Source organism: Hydra vulgaris, chromosome 06 (genome assembly GCF_038396675.1).
Source record: "Hydra vulgaris chromosome 06, alternate assembly HydraT2T_AEP".
In the NCBI taxonomy this organism is placed as follows: Eukaryota; Metazoa; Cnidaria; class Hydrozoa; order Anthoathecata; family Hydridae; genus Hydra; species Hydra vulgaris.
The window spans coordinates 26,507,501-26,525,000 of record NC_088925.1 but is presented as its reverse complement, the minus strand read 5'-3'; the positions used below and the strand labels follow the sequence as shown (position 1 = coordinate 26,525,000).

The 17,500-nt window shown below is 26.6% G+C and overlaps 1 protein-coding gene across 1 annotated transcript in view; it reads right to left on the bottom strand.

Annotated features, from left to right (window-relative positions):
* Positions 1-17,500, bottom strand: part of LOC100214946 (REST corepressor 2) — a 33,992-nt gene that overhangs the window by 12,860 nt on the left and 3,632 nt on the right. The window contains exons 5-11 of the mRNA XM_065799724.1: positions 13,364-13,442; positions 10,251-10,333; positions 9,161-9,343; positions 8,513-8,542; positions 5,337-5,467; positions 3,429-3,519; positions 3,171-3,350 (exon numbers count right to left, since the gene is read on the bottom strand). Coding sequence (XP_065655796.1) covers positions 3,171-3,350; positions 3,429-3,519; positions 5,337-5,467; positions 8,513-8,542; positions 9,161-9,343; positions 10,251-10,333; positions 13,364-13,442 — 777 coding nt within the window. The remainder of the gene's footprint in view (positions 1-3,170; positions 3,351-3,428; positions 3,520-5,336; positions 5,468-8,512; positions 8,543-9,160; positions 9,344-10,250; positions 10,334-13,363; positions 13,443-17,500) is intronic.

Genomic DNA, 17,500 nt, shown 5'->3' with positions numbered 1-17,500 from the left:
GATGAACTGTTGTTATTGACGATGCTCCAAAAGCTTGTGGGCTAGTGCTTTGTAATTTACTGAACTTTTGTAACGAAATTTTTACGAGCCTATTTAAAAACTTAAAAAAAATTTTATTTTTTTCAAGTTTTTAAATACACAAACAGAGCAATTGTTATGTTCATTATCTCTAGTATTTTTTATTAACGTTGGAAATTAAGCTATATAAAGGAAACAATTTCAGACAGACATCAAATGTGGTAGATACATTTACAAAACAAACCATGCAATTTATCTATTTAATTTTTTCTGTCACAACAAAATTAATTCAATAATCAAATTATAGTTTTTACAAATAAATAGCAAACAAATAAATTTATTTACTTATTTTCCTATTATAAGTAATAGGAAAATGCGAGAAAAAAATGTCAAATATAGCAAAAACATTTTTAAAAGCAAAAAGATGTGAAAAGAAATAAACTTAAGAAAAAAAAATAACAAAATTTCTCATAGTTCTAGTGTACATAGCAAATTAGTTTCTTAACTTTAAGGGTAGGGCCGGCATGAGTAGGTGTCACGTGAGTGCAGCGGGTAACACTGGAGGAAGGGGGGGGGGGCTTTGCACTATAACTTTTGCCAACTGAAGGGAAAAAAATAAAAAAGATCCTTGTATTTTAAAATTTGCTGACTGCTAGTAGACATTTACCGAAAGACCATTTAAATTTGCGACTAACTAAAGGGACTACATTTGCAGACTGACTTGTCTAAATGGGCCAAAATTTGCCCACTAAATGAACAAAAAATTCATTGATAGGGGGTGTGGGAGTGTCACTCACATCAATTGTGCCACCTTATGTACAGGCTGATAAAATCGTGAATAAATTGCATATCAAAATTTTTAATGTTTGTTAAATTGTTATATAATATGTTTTTTTCTTCAACTTGTATTTAATACCGTAGTTGTATTTAATACCTGTAATACCGTAGCTAAAAATGACAACCACTTTTTAAAAAAAAAAGAATACAAAAATTGTATAAAAATTTTATAAAAAAAATTTTTATTTTAATTTTTTTCAAATTATTAAATTTTTCTAGTTTATTTATTATTTTAAATAAAATTTCATATTTTGTTACAATTTTATTTCCTTTTTTTTAAACTGTTTTTTTCTCAGCAGATAAGTTTAGCTTTTTGCCGCGAATTATTGAAACACTTAAGAAGTTAAAAGATGCGAACTGCCGTGGTCAGTTTGTCTGAAAAATTACTTCAAACGTGAACAAACAAGGCATGCAACTTCCTGCAAAAGACTTGAATTTGGTTCCATTATCACTTAGATTAATTACAACTTGTAACTGCATAATATTTTCAAAGGATGATATGGAGATGGATACAGATGATATGATTCTGCAAAGAGTTTTGTTATCTGACACATTAACTTGAATTGACACATTAAACTGAATATATATACAACAATGTAAGAATAATAGGATTATTTGTTAACATTCCAAAATTTGTAAAAACGTGATAAAGTAGCATATAAATGCTAATTAAAATAAAACATTAAATACTTAGTTAAAAGTTAAAATTTTAGAAAGTCTCTTCAAAAATAAATTATGCATATTTTAAACACTTTTTCACAGATTTTGCTTAGATCATTTTAAAAAATTCTTAGACATTTACATCTGATTAACACCAGTTCTATGATAAGAAGCTTAACCTGAAAATATATTAACCAAGAAAAGTTACCAAAGACTACAAAAATGTTTAGATTTACTTATTGGGTACCATAATTTTTTTATAATTGATATGTAGCAAATTACAAAGAAAAAAATATAAAAGTTTTTTTCCAGCATGCACCCATCCCACCATTTTAGGGGTCTGGGTGCATATAAAAAGCAACTTTTGACACCCCTTAATAGATTTGATTTTTAAAAATTTTGTTTTACAAAAATTTTGCTGATACCTTTTAAAGGAGTGAAAAAAATTGAGAGTTAAGCAACATGAAACCTGGTGGTCAATTTAGCACTCTGTGTGTGTGTGTGTGTATATATATCTATATATACATATATAGACATACATATATGTATGTATGTATGTATGTATGTATGTATGTATGTATGTATGTATGTATGTATGTATGTATGTATGTATGTGTATATATATATATATATATATATATATATATATATATATATATATATATATATATATATATATACATACATACCTATATATATGTGAAACTATAGGTGTATATATATACCTATAACTTCACTTATAACTTATGCAGTAGTGGTGTAGTGGTAAAGGGCTCGCTTCATAAGCGAGAGGTTCCGAGTTCGATCCCCATCACGTCCCTGGTAGTACCGCGCTCAAATTGTTTCTCCGCGCAGCGGCCTTGTTCGTCAAGGTTTGTGTTTCGGAGTTATAGAGTTGAGAGAGGGTTATAACCACTATTAAGTAGCCTCCTCATCTCTAGTGGCTTTATCGGCATTGAGGAGGTGAATAACAGAAAAAAAAAAAAAAAAACTTACGAGGACATATGATGAAAAAATGTATACTTACAGGGAAAATAAATCAAGAGACATTTTTGTGAAACAATGTTTTATCCCCTTATGTATAGATTCTTTTGCAAAAAAACAAACAAACAAAATAACTGTCCACATAAGCAACTTTTAGGAAAAGTGAATAGTACATGCATCGACTGACAAATAGGTAGAACATGCAAAGGAGTGCTTCTAATCAAACAAACATGAAGAGAGAATTCTAAAGTACAATATTTTACAAAAAAAAAAAAGTAGAAGAATAAAACAGTAAAAAGGATGTTACTGTAAAATTAAAGTAAAAAGATGAGAAATAGCATGACAATTGACACAATTTGATGAAACAAGTGATAATACCTATTCAGAGCAGCAACCATTGATTATCATTCACTACTGACCTCTCATGGCTCACTCTGTTAGAGTTTTGTTTATCAATATAAGAATATCAAGAATATTGAATTAATTATATACAGAGAGAATTAATTACATGTTAATAATTAATATATATATATATATATATATATATATATATATATATATATATATATATATATATATATATATATATATATATATATATATATAAGTATTTTTCCAGCACACACTAATCAATAATTTATTTGTACCAGAGGGGGTAACTATTACTTTACCTCAGGGGGTCTGCATTTTCCTACTCTACTACTTAATATAAATTCTTGCTCTTGAATTATTTGACGATCTGTAAGTAACTGACGACGCAAGTTAATTAGCTCTACTTCTAAAGGACGTATGTGAGAATCTCCATGAGCTTGAGCAACTTCAATTAGTGCTTCCTGCTTTAATTGCATTCCCTAAAAGATGTAGCAAACTTGCAACAGCTTTACTCAAGGTTTAATTATTTAAATATAAGAAATTCAATGGCATGTTACCTTTGGTGGTTTTCGTTTAAGCTTGTGCTGTGGACCATGGTATAAAGATATCTGATCATCACTATCCTTAGGTCGCATATTACCAGTTCTCCTAAAATACAAATAAAAAAATCTTATCTCAAATCATTTATTTCATAACATTACATCATAAACAAAATAGTAGTCAATTATTCTGTAATGATCATGATTATTAACCATTCTAAGCTTTTAAGAATCTAAAATAATCTAAAATAGTGAAAAATATATATATAAAAATAACTTTTCTTTAAAAAAGTTTTAACTGTCATCAAAATTGTATTAAAAATTCAAGCAATTAACCAAAACTAAGTAAACTCATTTTTAAAGATATTCCCATAATTTATTATATTTGCAAACATATTTTAATTTAATTAAATTTCAAATTATAGCTGTATAAAATGTTACAAATATTTTTTATGGCTGTGAATCATTGTTTTCTGTCTCTATTAGCTTTTATCTTTTGAATTAGACTGTTTACATTTGCCCATGCCTTAAAACTGCCATGAACGATGTGGAAACTACAGGTTCCAATATCTATAAAAGAACCAAGTCTTCCTCTTTCCTCTGTTCCCTTAAATTATCTTTAAAAAATAAACTTACATGCGCCATGATGGACATTTGGTCCAAGATGGTACCTGTAATATATTTGATTTACCTATATCAGAAATACAGTTTAGGAACGTTTGCATAGCATCAGATGCAGACCCCTAATCTCTGATTTAACTTTGTCATTTCAAAGTCAAACTAAAAGATTGATTTGAAACTTCTAAAAAATATTTCACCACAGATTTATCAAATAAAACAGTGTGATACAGTGCATTAGATAGTGTAGATAGTAACTTATATTTAAAAAAGGAAAAAGTCTAAATGTTGCAATGTAACTGACCTTGGTGGGTCTACATTAAAGCAACTTAACAATGACACTATCAGGAAACATTTTACTCAATAATTTTCCAGAATTACTTAAAGAATACATTGTTCAACTTATTTTGTGAAATAAAAACTTAAATGAATATTAAGTTTAAAGTTATCAACAAAAAAAAATTAAACTTTTTTTATAATTTTATAGTTTTTATGCTTATTTATTATAGAACTGTTTTTGCGATAATCAAATTTGATTTAAAAAAGAAACAACAACAACATTAAAATGTATATACTGGAAAAAGGATGACTCAAACAATACAACTTTAAACTGTTTATGAACCTAGTATTTAAACTCAAATTCAACGCTAATAAAGCTAGTATTTAAACTCAAACTCAATGATAATGAAGCTAATATTTAAACTCAAATCATTTATTAAAAAGATAAAGAAAAAATTGCTATAGAAAGGCAAAGTGGCAGTGTTAATTGAAGGAAATAATACTACAACAGAGCATGGAATAATAAAAACCAATCAGGTCAGGATTGTGGTCATTCTGTTATTGATATCATGTAATGATACCAATAACAGAATGTTCTGCATTTTTCTTTGTGATGGTACTTTGGCTGATTTCCTTCACTTTCCTACTGAAAAATGTGCATCATATGTAATCTCTTGGATTCAGGCCAGATTTTTTTTACTTCTTCCCAGTTTCAAATTAAGCTTCACACTACTCCACATCTCCTTTATGCCCAGCTGCTCCATAATTCTAAGCTTACTAATTGTCATATTTTATTTCTGAAGTTAGGTCCTAGAGGCAATTAAAAAATATTTAATAGCATCATTGAAAAAAAGTCTAATAATTCTTCTCTCATATATGGATCTAATCTTACTATCTCTCTTAGGAATAAAATTTGCTAAAAACTTTTTCTCTAGTTCATCTTTTAAATCTAAAGACCAAACTATAACATAATAATTTTACATATTTTGAAATATTTTTGTTTTACTTTTATTTAATGAAAAAAATTACCTCCAGTAATCGTAACAGGGTACACACATTTTTCCACGAGGTGTGGAATTCATTTGAGATGTTACACCAGCACAATTTACACAATTTGTTGATAACATTGGACTGGGTTTATTATCAGTTGGAGAAGAAAGCTAAAAAAGTAACAAACACAATATTTAAAAAAAAAATAAGTAAATAACAACAATAATAATTTTAACAGTAATAATACCAATAACAATATTTATAGAAAAAAAAAATCTTCGCTTCTAACAAGACTACAGGCAAACACTAATTAGAGTTGAAAGTTACTGAAAGAGAAAAGATAAAAATTGAAGAGCAAGATAACGATTGCCAGACAACTTAAAGGATTGCAAATTAAATGAATCAGGAAAGCAAGATGAAGGAAGCGAATTCTAAAGAACTGATGTTCAAGGAAAAAAACTAGAAGTTTATTTCCTTGAGTTTTTGGAGCACTTAAGAAGAGTTTTTGGAGTTTTTGGAGCACTTAAGAGTTTTAAGAGTTTTTGGAGCACTTAAGAGTTTTAAGAGTTTTTGGAGCACTTAAGAGTTTTAAGAGTTTTTGGAGCACTTAAGAACAGTCACAGAAAAAGGACGAGACTTGATTGAATGATGAGTAACACAAGAATGAATTTTAGTAGATGGTAGAAGAGACGCCAGCTCTTTAGAGCAGTGTCCATTATAGTATTTGTAGAAAAGAGAAAGAGAAGCAACATTACGACGATGTGATAATGGTTGGAGGTTGCCTGCAAGAGCAGGTCAAACTATGTTTACAATGCGTTTTTGCACCAAGAGAAAGGACATCATTAGAAGATCCACCCCAGATATGGCAACAGTATTCCACACAAGGTCAGATTTAAGTTATAGAGATAGAATAGATTTATAGAGATAGAGAATAGAATCCGGAGTAAGAAAGTGTGGAGCTCGATAAAGAGATGCAACCTTAGCAGATGCTAATTTTGCAACAGATTTGATATATGGTTTCAAAGAAAGATTAGAAGTAAGAGTTAATCCTAGAAGATGAAGGGAAGATCACTCATCGAGTACATTACCATTCATAAATATAGGAAGATCTATATTATTGCAATAACGATTGGCTGAAAAAAATTGAGTTTTATCTGAATTAAAGTTCACCAGCCACTGTGAGCCCCATACTGTAGCAGATGTGAGCAGAATAAAAAATTAAAAAAATAAAATAAATAAATATGTGAGAATGTCTGGAAGATCATTAATGTAAATTAAAAAGAGTATAGGGCCAAGGATTGAACTTTGAGGAACGCCTGAAGTTACAGTATAAGAAGAAGAGTGCTGTCCCTCAAGACAACTTTTATACTACGGTTGGAAAGGAAGGATTCAATAATCTTAAAGATGTTACCAGATACACTGTAAGAAGCTTATGGAAAAAACCAGCAAGCCAAACTTTATCAAATCCTTTAGAAATATCAAGAGCAATGGCTTTAACCTCTCCACCTTTATCTAATGCATGATAAAACCTATCTGTTATTACTATTAGCAAATCAGCTGTAGAACAAGAAGATCGAAATCCATATATATATATTAATCCATAGATGAGATATTAAGTGTTTGTTAATTAAAGAAAACCTTGCATTTGATAGGAAGAAGACTAACAGGACAGTAGTTAGACAAATCAGATCACTCTTCAGAATTTTTGAATATAGGGATAACAGATGCCACTTTCCAGCAGGCTGTAAAACAAGACTCTGATAAGCACTTCCAAAATATTTTTGAAAGTATAGACAACAGCTCCGGAGAGCACTTCTGCAAGACTATAACAGCTATGTTGTCCAGACCACAAGCTTTAGTAGAGTCTAAGCAGGAAACCATTTTAGATACAGAAGCTGGAGTGATACGAATGTCTGGCAATGGATTAACCTGTTTGACGGCTATATCAGGTAGAACGCAACTAGTGGAAACAAGGTATGATATTGATCTAAAGTTTTTAGCAAACAATTCAGCTTTGTCTTGACAAAGGTGAGGTGACAAAGTCTGAACCATACACGAGAGGTGGAATTACATATTTGCTCTTATTATTGATACTATTAAAGATTCTCCAGAAGTCACGAGAGCCTAATTTTTGTGATCAAATACAAGATTTCATGACCTGAGAATTGCGGACTTTGGCATTAGACAAAACCTTTTTACAATGGTTTCTAGCAGTAATAAACAGACATCTGTTTTCTGGAGAACTGTTTTGCTGATAGATATGGATGTAACGGTTTCGATTGGAAATTGCAGCAGCACAATGTGAGGAAAACCATGGAGAAGAGTGAGGCTTGACCTGGAATTGTCAAGAGGAAATAAAAGATTCCATGCCTGCCTGAATCCACGAAGTTATGTATGAAGCACATTTGTCAACAGGAAGACAAAAGATTTCTACCCAAGGGCCATCACAAAGAAAATCACGGAAAGAGTCCCAGACAACTTTAAGGTAGTTGTAAGAGGTACGTTGATATGGGTATTCAGATAATGAAGAAGAATGAGATAATAGTTTTAGAGAGATCAAACTGTGATCAGAAGCACCTAAGGGTGAATGTGGAGAAACTGAGCACTGACTAGGATCAGAAACAAGACATAAGTTGTGTAGAGAAGGTAAATGATTCGGGTTGTCTGGAAAGGGAGTTGGAAAGTTGACTATTTGAGTTATGGATTGAGAAAGGCAAAAGTTGTGGGCTTTAAATGGTAGATTTATTGGTCTTGCCCCAATAAATCTACCATTTTAGACTATTTTCGTTTAGATTTCAGAAATCAATTTTTACATAACATAAAAACTAAAAGATTCTGTTACTAGCCGCTAGTTTTAATGCATTCCATCAAATTTCCCTCCCTAAGGCCCAAGGGACCATTATATTCAAATATATACTTTTTTCTTTCCTAAATGTTGTTATTCACTTTAAAACATAAACTGCCCAATTTAAACAGGTAAAAGTAGTTTTAATACAAACTGTGATAAAATACTTTAATGAAAATAAGACATGAAAATTTAAGAACTGTATAAAACAACATTCAACAGTAATCCCGTTAATCTAAACATTATTACAATCTGGTGATTGATTTTCCCAAATTAAAACACTATTAAATTTGACAGTGGATTTCAGCAATATTTAAAGCTATCTTTATTTAAACTATTTATATTTTTAAAAAATAGTTGCTATAGTTACCTTTTCTCCATTTTTTGATGTTTTCAATTTCTAAAAAATGTTTACAGGTTTAAACTTCCAAATAAATTACCCATAAAATTTAAAGTAACATTTAAAAATATTCTTGTATCATACAAAAATCAGTAAACTCATGAGCTTGATGAAATGAAAAAATTTCTCCAGAAAAAAATTCAAAAATGAACTTTGCTGCAAATGTATGAATTAACCTTATTAAATGCAAAATAACTTAAAAACACCTAAATTTTATTAACAATTCGACTGATTATTATGTGAGACTTTAACTAACACACTGTAAATTCACCCATAGAGTTTCAAAAATCAAAAAAAAAAGTTTGTTGATAGCATCTTCAATTGCATTAATTGATTAGTAATATTAGTAACTTCTGTAATTTCAGTACAATTAGCATGTGATCAACAGAAACATCCTTTATTAAACTAATTTTTTTAGAGAGCTCCAGTTGTGTGATAGCTTTGCCACATTATTGTATAACAAAGAATAAAAAGAAAAAACTTTCACAACAATTTACCCAAATAAAAACATTAAATATTTTTAATGATTTTATTTAAATATAAATTATTTAAACTTTTCTAATAAATGATATACAAAACAAAAAATGAATAAAACATTAAGTATCAACAAAAACTTACTTTTTCATTTGGCTCATACTCACTGTCACTGGACTCATTTTCACCATCAGTGTCGTCAGCAAAAAGTCCATTTATCATATTTATTTCACGCTTTTCTGCTTTATCCATTAAACTTTTTTTATTTCTATTTTTCTTCCAAGTGTAATAATACTTAACCAGAGAACCAATGCTCTTATCAGGAAGCTAGCATTAAAACATTTATACAACATTTAATAATAAGTTTTAATGTCTTAAAATCTTTAAATAACAACTTTATTTATATTTATTATTATTATTTTTTAACTAATAATAACTTTTATACAACTTTAAAACAAAATATAGAAGATTTTATTTCACAATTTATCTACTTATAGAAAAAACAATTAAGACCATAATGGAAGGACTTGTTTTAATGTTAAGAAGGAGATATAACTTAGTTTTCCACTTTATGTTTAATTTAAAACATATAATATGGTGTAAAAAGTTTAAATAATCACACAATACAAAAGAAAATTAAATGTTAATGCCATTAATACTTGTTTAATCCATTAACTTGATGGGTTAAACAAACTGCGCAGGGCTAATATTAAAAAAAATTTTAAATGGTTTAACTTTAGGTTTTTCTTTCATTGGCATTTTTTTATCAGTAGGATGACTGAAAAAAATTAGGTCTGTACCAAAACATGTTTGCTCCATAGCTATTCCTTTTATTTTTGTATAGGCTAATTTTCTTTTTTCTGTTTCAACTTGTTGATACTTTGCAACTCCGTGAACTTTAATTGGTGAGACTCCAACTGATAATAACAAATTGTTTAAATGTTGGTTATTATATAAATTTTATACATAAATTTTAAAAATTTATGTTTAAAATTCATTTTACCTTGAATTTTGGAAATGTTAATAATTTATTAAAATCTTTCAGTGGTGTAAAATCAGCAAAATTTGAGACTAAAGGTTGTGCAACCTATTAATAATGTTTATTTGTATTAATTATTACATTATTAATAGTACCTATTAATAATGTAATAATTAATAATGGGCAAATCCATGTTTTCACATGGATTTGCCCATAACACAAACAAACATGTGTTCAAAAGTTTTAAAATCTAACCTGTTGCTTTATTCTGGGAAAATGTTTGCCATACGAATGAAAAGACTGATCAAACACAACTCTGTCTTCCATACTCCATTCATCTGAAAAAAATATTTTAACATTCATAAATAAAATTATCCAATCATATAGTTAACATCATGTTAGTATAATAGTAAAATGGAAAGTTAGTATCAATTAGCATCAAGTTAGTATGATAGTAAAATAGTGTAATAGTAAAAAGCATCAAGTTAGTATAATAGTAAAATGGAAATCAAAGGAAAGAACATCATTTTAAATTTCAAAGTATCACTTAAAGTTAATATTGAAATTGAAAAAAGAAATTATTATGAAAAAATATTAAAAAATCAAATATAGAAGCAGCTATTAAAAAGTGATTTCCAATCAAAGAAATTTTTATCTTTAATAAAGAAATACAAAAAAAAAACTTAAACATAAAAAGAACAGTAAACACAATAAGATTTTTAAATAATTTTGTTGATATTAAACACGTTATTCATTATCATTTTATTTTAATTTCTTTTATTTGTTATTCAAGCATTTTGAGTAGACACATGCTGTTTTATGTCTCGTTTGTCCACGAAAAAGTATTTTATTTAGACAACTAGGTCAAGGCTGTTTGCAAGTTTTATACATTAAGCGTTTCAATATTTGCAGCAAAAACAAAGAAAGCATAACTAACAAAACAGGAAATTAAAACAAATTTAAATATAAAAAAATGAAAAAAATTAATAATTCAAATATTTTGTGTAATATTTTTATTTTCATTTTTTTTTGGGTGGTTACATTAAATTATGGTAGGGTGGTTACATTTAAATTATACAAATTTGTTATTACATTTAAATTATACAAATTTATTTTACAAACAGATAGCAATTTTTATTTTCGCTTTTCTTTTTAAAAAAAACAAAATATAGGGAAATTAGTATTTTAATATTCACTTATAACTGTTGTTTTTTTTTTGCTATGCCTAATCCAAATTTGTTGCTGAAAATAACAACCATCCTAAAGAAACAAAAATTAAAGCAGTACACAAATTATTTAAATTATTAATTTTTTTCTAATTAAATTAATTTTTTTCATTTCCTATTTTGATAGCTTGCTATCTTTGTTTTTGAAACTTTTTTGAAACATTTTGCCACTAAGTATTGAAGTGCTTAATATATAAACTTGTAAATATTTAATATATAAACTTAATATATAAACTTGCAACCTCACAACTCACAACCTTTTTTAACTTTTTTAACTCACAACTCACAACCTTTTTTAACTTTTTTAAGAACAAACAAGACAAAAAACTGCACGCGCCTCCTGGGAAGGCTTGGTTATTAGTTTTTAACTAAATGTGTAATACCTGACCCATAAAAGTATAAAAGATACCCTTTAAGTGGTATGTCATACTTTTAATATAATATTGCTTAACAATGCATTTGGTTATTAGCATAAATGTTTGTTTTTTTATATATTACTTCTAATAACTATATATACAAATATATATTTTCTTTAAATTTATTACTTCATTCAAAATCACAGGTCTGTACATTGTATGTTAAATGCTAAAAAAATTGTAAATTTTAATTAAAATTCTAAATTTTTAAATTATTTGTCTCTATATTTCTTAAGACTAAATGAAACTTATCGAAATTAAATTTTTAAACCTATTTTAAAAGGAAATAAAAATAACAAAATAGATAACTATTATGAATAATTATAATTTCTAAAAAATGTGTTTTATTTAAGTATTTTATTTTAAAAATGTGTTTTATTATATTTGATTTGAAAAATTTTTAAAACAATATTTTCAAGACTAAATTTAATAAAGATTTAAATATTTAATGTTTTGATTTTTAATACCTCTATACAAAATTAAAAGTTAATGTGCAAAAATCATGAAGATTTGTTAGTGCATTCTTAAAATAAAACTTTTATAATATAAAATTTTATAATCTTATATAATTAATAACTTCCCTATCATATCAGTAGAAAAAGCCTTTGTAAAATGTACGTTGCTATACCAAGACTCTCAGCATTGTTAGTACCCCCCAAAGATGAAGCCAGAGTACAAACGGATGTCGAGTGAACCATTGTAGAGTGAACCAGAACTTATCTAATGGAACTAAATATCATGAAATACAAAATCACGGCCTTTAATCAATCACAGACCTTCAAGAATATTTACTTTATGACTATATACAATCAACATGACAATTCAAAATAAATAAACTTGCTACCACAACCACTGAAAAAAACCTAGACATCCACATCTCTAATGATCTTAAACTACAAAACAATCTTTTGTTAAAAAAAAAGCTTTAGATAATTTAGGTATGCCCTTTTTTTTAAACTTGCAGTAACTGCATAGAAACATCATTTGTAACTGCATAGAAACCTCATCTTCAGAAAAATATGATGCAATATAATGAGTTTAGCATCTTGCTAAAAAAATCTTATACAAGCAGAAGCCTCATAACTATAAAATGAGGTGCACTAAAGGTGCTGCAAACTAGACCTTACCAAGGCCTTATTTGTAGCACGTTAAAAGAAAGACGCATCCATGGGGATATGATCCAAAAATATAAAAAAGACAATAATATTGATGTCATCTCCTGGAATATCCCATCTAATAGCATTCCCCCGTTTAATGGCCACAGCACATGTATACACTGAGAAAATGATAGTAATTATTTTGTTCTATACAACTTCTTTAACAACCATATTGTTATGCAGTGGAATGTCTTCCCTGACTATATTGCACACAAACATCTGTCAACTGATTTCTGACTAACCTTAACAGTCTTATTTACAGCAGCATATTATTTACCATGACTGCCCCAGTGGCTTAACAAGTTAAACCTGTTAGCTGAATATGTGCTTAACAGTTCAATGTAAACCAATTTATCAACTATTTTTTTAAATATAATAGTTTAACAAAAACTTATTATAATTTTGCCTTGTATTAATATACTATTATGTTTTAAATAATATACATTGTAATAATATGGTAGTTAAATAAATTAACTATTACTATAGCCAAAGGTCATACTTAAAATATATTATTTGTTACTGAAACTTCTTTATGTTTAAACTTTAAATTTAAAAAATATATAACAAACCTGGAAGAGGAGTAAAATTTTTTAGGTCATCCTTAGCTTTATCAACATCATATTTGTGCCAAAATAACATTCCTAATGCCTATTAATAATAAATGAAAAATTTAGCTAAATAAATGAAAAAAAGAATGAACCATATTATTACAATAAATTAAAATTAAAATGTCAAAAAAATACTTGTGGCAAAACAATTATTTACTAGTATAATTTATATTTATCAATATATAATTTATTTACTATTACAAACAAGTCAATAGTATATATATATATATATATATATTATATATATATATATATATATATATATATATATATATATATATATATATATATATATATATATATATATATATATATATATATATATATATATATATATATATATATATATATATACTCAGCAAAATTTCCATAGTTTCACTTACAATTTGAACATTTAAATGAATTCTCATAAAAGTATTTGCATATTTTTATTATTACAGCAATTCTTAGGAATAAATAAGCAAATAATATTTTAATAAAACATTTTGAAAAAACTTGTGAAATTTCTATAGTTCCATCAAAAGTAAACCTTTATAATTTTTGCTACAATAGTTTTTTAATTACTTTAGTTTTTAATAGTGTTTACTACCATCTTTTAGACTAATTAACTCAAAGATTCAGTTTTTCATACTTTATATAAGATTTTCCAAACAAACCTTTGAAATAATGTTCCATGGTTGTTGGATAGAAGTTTTAAGGTTTTATATCAATTTTACTGTTGAGAATTTTTATATATAGTTCATGCCAATATTCCCCATTAATCTTCAATAGGATCAAGTCAGGTGAACATGATGGTCAATCCAAAACATGTATATATTTTTTCTGGAACCACTGTTTTACACTTTGTGTCGTAAGAACTGCCACATCTTGTTGGAAAATTCTCAGTAGGTAAACCTTCACTAAACTTAATTAAAACATCCTCTAAAAGATCTTTGTAACTTCTCGCATTTATTTTTGTTGTAATAAAACATATTGGAATTTTGTAATAAATATATGAAAATAAGTTTTAAGTTTATTATAATTAACAAAACAAATTATTTATTTCGATATTATCAAAAAAGATTTGGTGTTTTGCCATTATACTTCCGGTTATAAGGTTAATATTAACTTCATGTTCATGAACCAGCATAGTTTTTTCCGTAAAGATATCTAGTTTGAATAATAAATGCACTTACTGTAGAGTTTTTTAAACGATTTACAAAATTACATAATTAGTTTTCCCCTTTTATAAAAAAAGATTCACACAACATTTTAGTCCAACTTCTGACTTTTGACAACGTAAAAATTGTAATTAAACGAAGAATACCGCTTTTCTACTTTGATTTTATTTCCATTAAAATATTTCATTTTACATGAAATGAATTTTATTTATACTTCTAAAATTTATAAATATGATCATATACAGTCTTTCACAGGAAGACCTGCGATCGCACGTCATTATATGATCAGGCAAATCACGTTTTGTTTTAATGATTTGACTGCGGCTATTTCAAAAAACATTTTAAAAGCATGCTGAAAATTAATCTCAATTATACCTTAAATGAAATAAATTACATCAAAATCTCAATCTCAATGAAAATTAATCTCAATTATACCTTAAATGAAATAAATTACATCAAAACTTCTTAACAAAAGTTTTTATATTAGCAAAATGTAACAAGTAATTATTTACTGATAACGATTTTTTTTTAGAGTATAATTGACAGTTGTACATTATCTTTTTAATTTATATTACACAAATTGTTCTAGTATGCATTTTTTATAACAAACATTATTAAAAAATAAAAAATTATTTTGTTTTTATAAACGATGACATTCTACGACAACGATAGTCTCTTAAACAAATTTTAATATAAGAATAATTATAGTTTATACATTTAAAAAGATAAACAAAGTTTCATAAAAAAAAGACAAATGTTTTAGAAAGCCGTTAAAATTAAATAAGTTTGATCTTAAATGTAACAAAACACTTCTAATGAATTTTTGTAATAAGTATTAATAAACTGTTCTTTTTTTTACTTATAATTATGTATTTTTTATGATAAACGTTAATCTTTTAAAACATATTTTAAAAAAAAAGTATGAATGTTAAAACAAAGAATGAAATAGTTTTTAATGTGTAAATTAAACAAACTAAATATTTTAGTTTGATAATGTTTTAGTTGGGTTATATATATATATATATATATATATATATATATATATATATATATATATATATATATATATATATATATATATATATATATATATATATATATATATATATATATATATATATATATATATATATATATATATATATATATATATATATATATATATTATATATATATATATATTGTGTTTTTGCTTTAGTTAAGTACTTTTTTATTTTCTCTTTTGTTAAGACTTTTTTTTCTTTTTTAAAGTTTTTTTTTAGATAAGTTTAAGTAAGTTATTATAGCGCATTTTTAAATTTTGAAAAAATGTCAAAAGCCGAGGTCAAATCGCCAAAACAAAGTATTTTTTGTGTGGTCATATAATTGCGTGCGATCGCACATCTTCCTGTGAAACACTGGTTATAACTCTGGTTATAACTGTTATAACTCTGGTTATAACTGGTTATAACTGGTTATAACTACAATAACGCATTAGTAAGACTAGTATTTAAAAAAAAAATCAAAGAGCCAAAACATATCTTTGAGAAAAAAAATGGTGTTAAAAAATATAAAGTGTTTTGCTAATACCTCGATAATTAATTTATTTTGGAAATTTTAATTAACAGCTTATTTTTAAGGATTATTTAAGATATAAACACAACTTGTCTTGACACTTGGGGATCACTTTAAAACCATCAGGCCCATCCAAGTTAAACTTTTTTTTTCGGAAAAAATAACATTTTCCCATTCTGTGTCCCATATCATGTGGTCCTTGGCAAACATAAATCTTGCACTTTTATGTTTTTTTATTAATGGTGGTTTTGTGATCATTTTTTTCCACTGGAATTGTTCAGATTTTAACAAAATATGTTGGACACACCTTGTGGTCACATGTAATTTCAGTTAAGTCCTTATTTGCAATGCAAAATGGAAGGATATTGCCTTCTTGTTATTTTTTTTATTTCCATCATTAGGGTGATTTCGTTGTAACTTTCTGTAAGTTCATAAAATTTTTCACTACATGATGAGACCTTTTGATTTTCTTTGCAAATTAAAAATTGTTGCTCCTATAGATATGGATTTGTCGATTGGACAAATCCATATCTATAGGAGCAACAATTTTTAATATCTTATCTTTACATACATACATACATACATACATACATACATACATACATACATACATACATACATACATACATACATACATACATACATACATACATACATACATACATACATACATACATACATACATACATACATACGTACATACATACATACATACATACATACATACATACATACATACATACATACATACATACATACATACATACATACATACATACATACATACATACATACATACATATATAAAGTTAATAAATCATTAAAAAACATTGTAAAGATGTTATAATTAATTTAATTTTCACTACCAACAAATTACAAAACAATTAATGTATAAAAGATCCAATTCCTAAGCTGCTCAAATCCAATGTTGTTTACAAATTTTCTTGTGCTGAATGTAATGCCAGTTATATTGGAGAAACCTCTAGACACTTAACAACACGGATTCATGAGCATCTTACAAGTGACAAACAATCTAATGTTTATAACCATTTAATTTCATGTGTTAGTTGTAACATGAAATCTAAGTAACCATAATTGTTTTTAAATTTTGGATACTGCTTCTAACAAAAACAAATTGAAAATTAAAGAAGCACTCCATATTAAATGGGAAACCCATCTTTAAATAAACAAACTGTTCATTATAATATAAATTTGTCTATCTAGCTTTTTTGTTGTTGTTGTTTTTTTTTTTGTTTTTTTTAATTTACTTATATTTCATTTTTTTTCTATTTACGGTATTATAATTTGTATTATAATTTTTATTGGTTTATAACAATTCTATTTGTCTGTTAATATTTCTCTGTAATGTCTTCAAATTTTAATT